This window comes from Canis lupus, chromosome 12 (assembly GCF_003254725.2).
Source record: "Canis lupus dingo isolate Sandy chromosome 12, ASM325472v2, whole genome shotgun sequence".
In the NCBI taxonomy this organism is placed as follows: Eukaryota; Metazoa; Chordata; class Mammalia; order Carnivora; family Canidae; genus Canis; species Canis lupus.
This window is the reverse complement of record NC_064254.1, coordinates 5,839,667-5,848,999: the sequence shown is the minus strand read 5'-3', so window position 1 is coordinate 5,848,999 and position 9,333 is coordinate 5,839,667. Positions and strand designations below refer to the sequence as shown.

General features: G+C 55.9%; 1 protein-coding gene across 2 annotated transcripts; it reads right to left on the bottom strand.

The window, feature by feature from the left end:
* Positions 1-472: 472 nt before the first annotated feature.
* CDKN1A (cyclin dependent kinase inhibitor 1A) lies at positions 473-8,744 on the bottom strand. 2 transcript variants are annotated; one of them, XM_025418594.3, is made up of 3 exons: positions 8,587-8,744; positions 3,405-3,860; positions 473-1,982 (listed from the first exon to the last, which is right to left on the bottom strand). In XM_025418594.3, exons 2-3 carry the CDS (start codon positions 3,847-3,849, stop codon positions 1,933-1,935), a joined length of 495 nt encoding a protein of 164 aa, XP_025274379.1. In that variant the 5' UTR covers positions 3,850-3,860; positions 8,587-8,744; the 3' UTR covers positions 473-1,932. The 2 variants fall into 2 exon arrangements, with proteins under 2 accessions (XP_025274379.1, XP_025274380.1); XM_025418595.3 differs by having other exon boundaries at positions 3,405-3,854; positions 8,587-8,691.
* Positions 8,745-9,333: the final 589 nt, after the last annotated feature.

Genomic DNA, 9,333 nt, shown 5'->3' with positions numbered 1-9,333 from the left:
GAGGCGAGCCATCTTTGGAAGGTATCATCAAACAGTTTTCTAAAGTAGTTGAGATATTTTATACTTCTGCCTGCAAGGTGTAAGAGTTCCGGTTGTTCCCTATGCTTGCCCACACTTGGCAAGGTCAGCTTTTTTCCTTATAGTCACTCTATTATAAGGGTGCAGTTTATCTTATTGTGGTTTTAACGTGCATTTCCCCAATGAGTAATGATTTGCATGTCCCTGGTGACTAACAACATATTCTTTACTAAAAAGAGGCCACACAATGAACCAAAATATTGATCCTGGTGGGCAATCTTTGCAGAGGTGTGATGTTTATTGTTTTGGGTTTTGTCGTCTTTTGCCTCATTGTCTTTGTTAAGCTCTCGGCATTTTTTAACTTTAAATGCCTAATTGCTAAAATTGTAAAAACGACCCACATAATCTTCCACCTACTTGTGCTTACAAATGGTGAGGCATATTGATCACAATACAAGTTACTAAGAAATATTTATTGAGCACCTGCTGTGTACCCAGCACTGCGGGAGGGGCTGTGAGAGACCCAGGGCAGTACAGGACTTGTTCTTGCCCTTCAGAGGCTTATAGTCTAGGTGGAAACAGGAGAACCAGGACACATGAGGAGCCAGGAGAAAACAGTACAGGCCAGGATGTTACAGGAGCTTACAGTGTTTGGGGTCAGACCCACTAAGTGCTTCAGTACCTCTAGGGGCTCAATGTTCAGGGCCAGAAGAGACAATAACTCACAACTAGCCCATGTAGCATGCCCTATCCACAGCGTCTACCTCTGCTATCTTAAAACATCTGACTCCTTGTTCAGCTGCTATTCAAAGTGCAATGAAATGGGGGAAGGGTAGGGCAGTGGGGAAAGTCCTTGGATGAGTTCCAGGGGCTGGTGTTGCCCTCTCTCTCCTAGAAAAATCTGCTCCCCCCCAATACGCCCCTGACAGATTCCCCACTCAAGTAGGCCTATCTCACCCTCTCAGGACCTCTGCCCCAGGAGGTGAGAGGAGGAGGTGGTCGCTGCTTGAGCTGCCTGAGGTAGAACTGGGGACCCCCACTTCTAGTATACCCCTAGGAAACCCTCTCAGTCCACTAAGCTGGGGGAACAGGCATCCCAGAGCTGCCACCCAGGACTGAGAGGGTCCTAGTGGGAAAGAGAATGGGGGAGGGGCGGGGGACAGAGAGAGACTTGAAAGCCCAGCTGGAAAACAGGGGGCATCCAGAGCTCCTAGAAGACCTCATGGGAGGCCAAACATGGAGACTGTCTCCCTTGTGGTGGCAGAGGGGGTGAGGGGAGGTGGGGTGGTTTGCTACGGGACCCTACCTTCCCCCATGCCTTCACAGGACAGAGTGTTCTAGGCTGTGCCCACTTTAGGGTCACCCTGCCCAACCTTAGAGAAGGTGAGAGGACCCCAAAGTTTTGATGCTGCCCCCACCCTGCTGGGCCCCCCTTCAAAGTGCTGTTTACTTCTCAAATGATAAAGAATCCAGGTTTGGGAAGGCAGGAAGGGGGCGAAATTTCAGAACACCTACCAGGCGGTGAGCAGAGGGAGCCAGGCCCCTCCAGAGAACACCACCCAGCAGGTGAGGGTCATGCCAGCCCCACCTTACCTCTGGGAGAGTGGAAATGAGGAGCACAGGGGGAAGATGTATTTAAATAACAGTTTGCATAATAAAAATACCTAGCACTCTAATAAGCCTATCATTCTGCTATCTAATGGTTTTTTAAATAATCCTAAATGCCAAAGGCTGGGGAGGGGTGGGGGGGGAGGGTGGTGGCAAGCAGGGTATGTACATGAGGAGAAGTTTAAATTAAAACACAAATAATAATTAAGACGTACAAACTGAAGGAGTAAAGGCAAAAGGTGTAGAAGGGGCCTGGGATGTGGGGGGGCTCTCATTTCTAGGAGCTTGAGGCTTCCGGTGAGCAGATTAGGGCTTCCTCTTGGAGAAGATCAGCCGGCGTTTGGAGTGATAGAAATCTGGGAAGAAAAAACAGAAGTCAGCTGACCAGGAGGAAGAGGGCCCAGCAGAGCTATATCCGTCTAGAGCACACGCAGAGGGGGCAGGGATGTCTCCTAGGGCCGAAGGGACACATTGCCAAGTCCGGGGGTGGGGGTGGGGGGCAACTTCCACTCTGCCTCCCCGGGGAGCATTACAGAGAGCATCCCACCACGCTTCACAGCTGTGACCAACAATAACCAGACCTACATCCGTGGGCCGGCTCCAAGCCAAGCTGCCCACTACAGTAGCCAGCTATGTCTGTCGTTAAATGAAGTAGAATCAAATAAAATGAAAAATTCAGTTTCTCAGTCACACCAGCCACACGTCAGATGCTCAGTGGCTATTTGGAGCTAGCGGCACTGGACATCTGCATCACTGCAGAATTCCATTGAACAGCACTGCTCCAAGAATGCCACTAGATACTCTGCGAGAAGTGTTCCGTACAATGACTGGGCCATATAAATAGGAACTATTATTATCCGTATTGTTAGTTCTGACTCAGCTGCAAATTTGCCATGGGATTCTTTTTTTTTTTTTTTTTTTTTTTTTTTTTAAGGTGAGCTCCAAACCCAGCAGGGAACCCAACACAGGGCTTGAACTCACAGCCCTGAGATCAGGACCTGAGCTGAGACCAAGAGTCAGACACTCAACTGACTGAGCCACCCAGGTGCCCCTGCCATGGGATTCAGGACTGCACCTCTCTAAGCCTGTTTCCTCATGTATAAAATGAAGCTGCCACTGGTACAATGCTCCAAGAATTGGATGAAATGCCCTCTCTAAAGGCTTTGATCTGGAGCCAGGCACAGTATGTGCTTGAAGGTCAGCCTTGCTCATTGATTTTTTTTTTTTTTATCAAGCACCTACTATATGCCAGACACTGTCCTAGGTGCTGGGGATTCAGCAATGAACAAGAAAGATGCAGATCCCTTTCTCGTGGAGATAATCACTTCATGAGGGACATAGACAATCTTAAGATAAGGAAGTAGCTGTTGATAGTAAAATCAAGCAAGCAAACAAACCATATGCCAAAGAAAAAAATAAGGAAGATGGATGGGAGTCTGCTTCTCCCTCTCCCTCTGCCACTCCACCCCTCAACCCCCCCACCCCCGTTCGCATTCTTTGACTCTCTCAAATAAATAAATCTTTAAAAAAAAAAAAAAAAAAGGAAGGAAGCAAAAAGAAACCGTCTTAGAAATTCACCTTAGCAAGGGGCTTGGCCTATAATAAATGTTCCCAATAAATGTTAGCTAGCTGGTCTTGGCTGTAGACCTGCCGAGTGACTTCCTCTCTCTGGCCTGTTTCCCTCTGGGCCTGATGAGCCAGCTGAACCCGACAGGCCAGCCCCTGCACCACGGATTCTGAGAGTCCCCTGCAGTGTCCTTCCCCGCACCCATCCTCACCTGTCATGCTGGTCTGCCGCCGTTTTCGGCCCTGAGAGGTGCCAGGCACACCCGGGGATGCCTCAGGCCGCTCAGGGGAGTGAGGCAGGAGGGTGCAGGTCAGCGACAGGTCCAGGTGGTCCTCCTGAGCTGTCCCCTGCAGCAGGGCAGGCGAGGTGCCGGGCCGCTTGCCCCCTCCCAGGTCATCCCGGCCCCCCCGGGGCCCCGCAGGCAGGGAGACCTTGGACAGGCCCAGGCCCCGCACGCGCTCCCAGGCAAAGTCGCCTTCCAGCGGCGTCTCGGTGACGAAGTCAAAGTTCCATCGCTCCCGGGCCTCTTGCACACAGCTGGCCATCAGCGCGTCACAGTCCCGGCGCAGCTGCTCGCTGTCCACGGGGCCGAAGAGGCGGCGGCAAGCCTTGCTGCCATGAGGGATGGGCAGGGCGTCCCTGGACGGCTCCGACATGGCACCTGCAGCTGAGACACAAGGCCCCCGGTCACTTGGGGAATGGCACCCTGCCCTAGCAGGCCGGGCTTCCTGTGCAAGCTCAGAGGGGAGCTTCCTACTAGAACACGAGGTCTCTGAGTCCTTCCAGCTGATTCTCCACCATCTCCTCCCCACAGGCCACTCCCAGCCCCCAGTCCACAGCCCCCGGATGGGGCCAGAACTCAGCCATCCTGGCACCCCAAGGTCACTGGGGGAGTGGGCAGCTGAAGGACAGGTTCTGTCAACAAAGACAAGTTTATTGCATTAGCAGGATCGGAGTCCTGTTTACCACCAGTATTATCAACTAAAATCAATGAGTTTCCCCCTCGAGGTGTCCTTCATGGGTGTGAATTACCAGAGTCCAGTAGTTTCCCAACCCCAGCCCGGACCAAAAGGTCAGGTCCCAAATGAAAGGGCAGGCTGACAGCAACTCTGGCCTCCTGAATCCCTCTACCAAGATACCCATGTGGGATAATTCTGTTCTGAAATTCAAAAGTACCCCCAGGGTTTTGGGATAAAAAGAAAAAAAAAAAAAAAACCCCACCTAGGATCTATTCCTAGCTCTGCTGCGTATTACATAAACTTTAAAGTCACTTAAAGGGGTGCCTGGGTGGCTCAGTTGTTTAAGTGTCTGACTTTGGCTCAGGTCATGATCCTGAGGGATGGAGCCCTGCATTGGGCTCCCTCCTCCACAGGGAGTCTGCTTCTCCCCCTCTCTCTGCCTCTTCCTCGGCTTGTGCACAACTCTCTCTCTCTCTAATAAATAAATAAAATCTGTTAAAAATAAGTCACTTAAAAATGTTAAAGATTAAAAAAATAAAGTCACTTAATGTCTCTGGGCCTCAATTTTCTCATCTATAAAAAAATGGGGCTGTGCAAGCATGCTCAAGCAATTGGTCAGGGAGTCCCTTCTAGCAAGGCAATAGAACAGAGGTGGAGGCTCTATCCTGTAGTTAAGAGTGAGGGCTCTGGAGCAGGACTGCCTAGGTTGGAATCCAGGCTCCGCTGGGTGACCCTGCACAAATAGCTTAACTTCTCTCAACTCTATTTGCCTCATCTGTAAAATGGAGACAGTAATAGTGAATGTCTCAGAGGACAGATGTGAGGATTAACTGAGTTAACGTAGGTAACAGGCAGAGAAGCAGCTGGTATATAGAAGCTGGTATATAGAAGTGTTATTATTTCTCTGTGTTCAGTTCTGGCTGAGTCTTCCCCCCCTTCCCCCACCACCACCTCCTTCAGACAGCAGCTGACAGGTGCTGTGTGCTGGGGGCCTTTCCCAAGGATGTCATCAGGCGGGAGGCCTGGAGGTGAGGAGGGGCTGGGCAGGGCAGGCCAGGGTGATGATTTCTCCCAGGCTGAGCCACATCCTGCCAGGCACATCAGGTGATCTGAAGTCTAGACAGCCTGGAAGCCTCTGCCTGTGTTAGCTGCATCTGAGGAACCCGTTTTGCGGGCAAAGAAAATTAGAGTTGACCGGTCTACCTGGTTCCTCTCCTTTCACTTCAGAAGAGGGAAAACCGAGGGTGAGTTTGCTCATGACGAAGTGCTGGCACCTACCTGCCCTGCTCTGGCCTGACTCCAGGGCTGAGCGGCTTTGCAACCTTGGCAGGGACTGGCTTTTCCCCCGAGGACAAGTCCTGCTTTGCAGGCTCTGAGGGTGAAAGCTCTGCTGAGTGACCTCCTGGGGCAGGAAGCCCTGGACCCTTGCCACAGCTCCCCCTCCCCACCCCACCTCCCACAGCTTATAGGAGAGAGGACACATTAGGTGACCTCAGACCAAGTTTAAAGGGCAAGCGTTTAGAGAGATACGAGGCTTGCCCCCAAATCAGAAAACTAAAAAGGCCAAGGGCCACTGCCCCATAGAGGGGTTACACAGCACAGTGGGCGGAGCCCTCAAATAACCTTCACCCACTCTCTTTAGGGCAAGCATCAGGATTTATTTATATATTTTTATGTGCCAGGGACTGTTCTAAGTTAATAAATATTAATTTTCCTAAAGAGTGGGTATATTGGTCTTTTTTTTTTTTTAACAGAAGAAGTAACTAAGACCTCAGAGAAGTAAAGTAACTTGCCCGAGGTCACATGGCTCACAAGTGGCACAGCCAGGATTTGAACCCAGGCCTGTTTATCCTGGGTTCCGTGCTCTGGTGTTCATCCTTACTCCCTCTCTAGTTTTGTGTTCCTAACCAGAGGCCCAGCAGAATCACTTAGGGAGCTTTTTAAAAAATACAGGTTGATAGGTCCCTCTCTTCCCAGAATAACTCAAACTAAAGGGGATTTAAGCCCCTGGTTGGCTCAGCAGTTGAGCATCTGCCTTCGGTGCAGGGCCTGATGCCGGAGTTCAAGGGTAGAGTCCCACAGCCGGTTTCCCGCAGGGAGCCTGCTTCTCCCTCTGCCTGTGTCTCTGCCTCCTCTGTGTGTCTCTCATGAATAAATAAATAAATAATCTTAAAAAATAATAAAATAAAGGGGATTTAAGCAGGTGTTTGGCAGTTCCCCATATGGGCACTCTTGGGGTGCCTTTCAAGAGAGGATACACAGGATGGCCTCACTGGCACAAGGAGGAGGAGCCTGCCTTGGCTTTTCACCAGGAGGCTGAGTATTCCCAGGCTTCTAGGCGCTCAAGATGGGACCAGAATCCAGGCAAGGATCCTCTCTCCTACCACCCTATGGCCCTCATAGGCTCCTCATCAAAATCTGATCTCATTCCCATTATCGTAACTCCCAGTTCAGAGAAAAGTCAAATATAAACCCTTATTTCACAAACAACCGAGAATAGCATCCTTGGTTGGCCTTCGTGTCTTAGACTTCAGCCAGTTTTAATTCCGAAGTAACCAGTAAGCACTCAGCACCCCGCGATGAGCCAACGGGGCATGCTTTTTCAGGGGCGTTCGCAGCTGCGGCTCAGGCTCAGCCGCGGCGCAGCGAGGCGGGAAGGGAAGGCGGGCGAAGCCGCGTTCCGCGGGAAGGCGCGCTTGCTACTCGCGTCGGGGCCGGACGGGGGCGCCGGTCTCCAGGAAATCACGCGCAGGGTCGGCGTGTGGGCAGAGCCGCGAGCCGCCGCCGCGAGCAGCGATGAGTCAGTTTCCTGCGGAGCGCTCCCCGCCCGCCACAACTCTGCGTGCGCTCGGGCTGCAGCGTCACCCTCGGGTGGGGAGGGGAGGCGGGGGGCGGACCGGGGGGCGGACCGGGGGCCGCGAACACGTCACGCTGAGCCAGCCAGGCTTCCGAAAGCCCCGCCACTGTTGGAAAAACGCGCGCGCCTCCGTGACACACACACACACACACACACACACACACACACACACTCCGCACGCAGAGGCGCGCAGAGGTTTGGTCCCTCCACCTTATCTCCACGCCCAAAGCACGGGATGAGTCAGATCCCTGGAAAATAAAAATAGACGAAAGCAAGGAAAACAGAACCGCTCGACAGTCCTCGAACCGCGACGTGGAGGCAGGGAAGGGGGGGCAGGGAGGGAGCCGCCCGGGCACCCCAAAGCGCCAAACCCAATTCCAAGATTCTTTTCCGCAAGAGGCGGGCGCCCGTGTCCCCCGAGGGCCCCCGACGGGGGGGGGGTGCACGGTGGCCCGCGCTGGGCGGCGGCGCCCAAAGGACGGCTCGTCCTCTCGCTGCGCGCTGAGCAGTCGCCCTCGGACAGGGCAGTTTGGCGAGGGGCGCCGGGAGCCCCCGGATGTGGCCGTCAGGGTGGGACCAGCCTCCAGATGGGACCTCTCCGGGTCCCTCGCCCCGCGCGTGGGCTGCACGCCCCGCGGCCCCGCGGCGCAGGTCTCCCCTCCCGCTGCGGAATGCGGCGCCCCGACCCCAGGGCAGGCGGGGCGCGAAGGAGGACAGGTGTGTCCGACCCCTGTTCTTCTCCCACGGGCCGGCTGGAGCGAGCCCAGCCCGCGCAGGGCCACCGCTCCGGGTCCCCGAGGGCGCGCTGCGAGGCGGGGACCGGACACCCAGTCCTGGACCTCCCGATGTCCCGGCTTCCCTGAGAACACTTTGTGCCAGCCAAACAGTCACTGTGCCGATCGGGGCACAGACACCCGGGGCGGGGAGGAAGCCGACTTCTGGGGCGCCACTGTCCCCCAGCCCGGGCGGGGCTCTGACCGCACCCGTCCCATTTCCCGGGGTCTCCTTGTCACCGTGAGTCACCTCCTCGATTGCCCTGAAAGGATGTGTCCCAACACGTTCCCAAGGACCGGGGGGGTACGCCGCCCGCGCTGACCTCAGCGCCCAGCCGGTGGCGGACGCGGAGGCGTCGGGGACCCCGGCCGCAGGGGTCTGGGCGGAGACGGCGCGGATTGGATCGCAGCCGCCGGGAGCGGAGGGCGGTGAACCTGCCGGGCTCGGCGTTCCCCGCCCCTCCGGGGGCTCCGCGCCCGGGGGCTCCCTCCGCGCGCCGCCGGGGGCCTGGGGCGCGCGAGTCCACGCCTCCCCTGGCTCCAGGGCGGGGGGCGCGGCAGGGGATCCCCCGCTCTGCTGCGCTCCCGCCGCCCCGGGCTTCCGACACAGCCCGACCTCCGGCACAAGCGCACCTTCCGGAGACACCCGTGGGAGCCGACCCACGCACGTCATTCACCTGTGAAGACGGCACGCGCACGCACACACTCACCCGCTGGGACACGAACACACACACACGAGGCGGACACCTCGGCCGGGCTCCGAGCCGCCGGCCCAGGCCCCCTCGCCGGCCACAACGCCCTCACCTCCTCCGAGGGTCTCCGGCTCCGCGAATCCGCGCCCGCCTCCGCTCTCCAAGCCACCGTCTCCCGCAGCAGCTCGCGAGCTGGCACCGCCCGGTGCCGCCTTATATAGGGACCGGCCGCCCCGCCCCCAGGCCTGGCACCGCCCCTTCTGCCGCCGTCCGCCGCCGCAGCTCGCAACTCGCCGGCGGCTGGAGACCTCCGAAGTCAGACGCCTACACCGCGGGCTGCAGGGGGGCGCTTCCCTCCCCGCCCCGCGCCCGGCGCCCCGCGCCCCGCGCCTGGGTCCCTGTGCTTGACATGTTTCCCCACTAACTGAGCCACAGACCGGGGTTGTTTTCGCTGGGTTGGGAGTTGGCACTCCCCACGAAGGGATGGCATTCTTAGGATGAGCCCTTCTTCTGGCCCCGAGAAGATCACGAGGGGTGACATTCATAGATAACACTCCATAAATAAAAGCATAAAGGATGTGCCTCGCTCGGCGATTTCCAGAAAAGCCCACTATACCGCCAGTCTTCCCACAGACCCCTCACTAGACCGCCTCTTCCCAAGCACCCAGACACGCCAACAAAGCATCTTGGAGACCAGAACCGGATTCGATCCCCCTTCTTTCACAGATGAAGAAATTAAGGACCTCAGGACTAAACGGATGCAAAGTTGTTGCTCGCCCAATGCCCCCGGGGAAGGAGGGAATGGGGAATACTCAGAAAAGGTCAACCAGGTCTCCAGGGGAAAGCAGGAAATGGGGGA

What these genes read in the sequence shown, in the direction of transcription:
- CDKN1A (XM_025418594.3), bottom strand. Translation starts at nt 3,849, where the DNA reads ATGTCGGAGCCGTCCAGGGACGCCCTGCCCATCCCTCATGGCAGCAAG. An exon ending in GCGGCAGACCAGCATGACAG is followed by an intron (nt 1,983 to 3,404) that starts GTGAGGATGGGT and finishes TTTTCTTCCCAG; the next exon opens with ATTTCTATCACTCCAAACGC.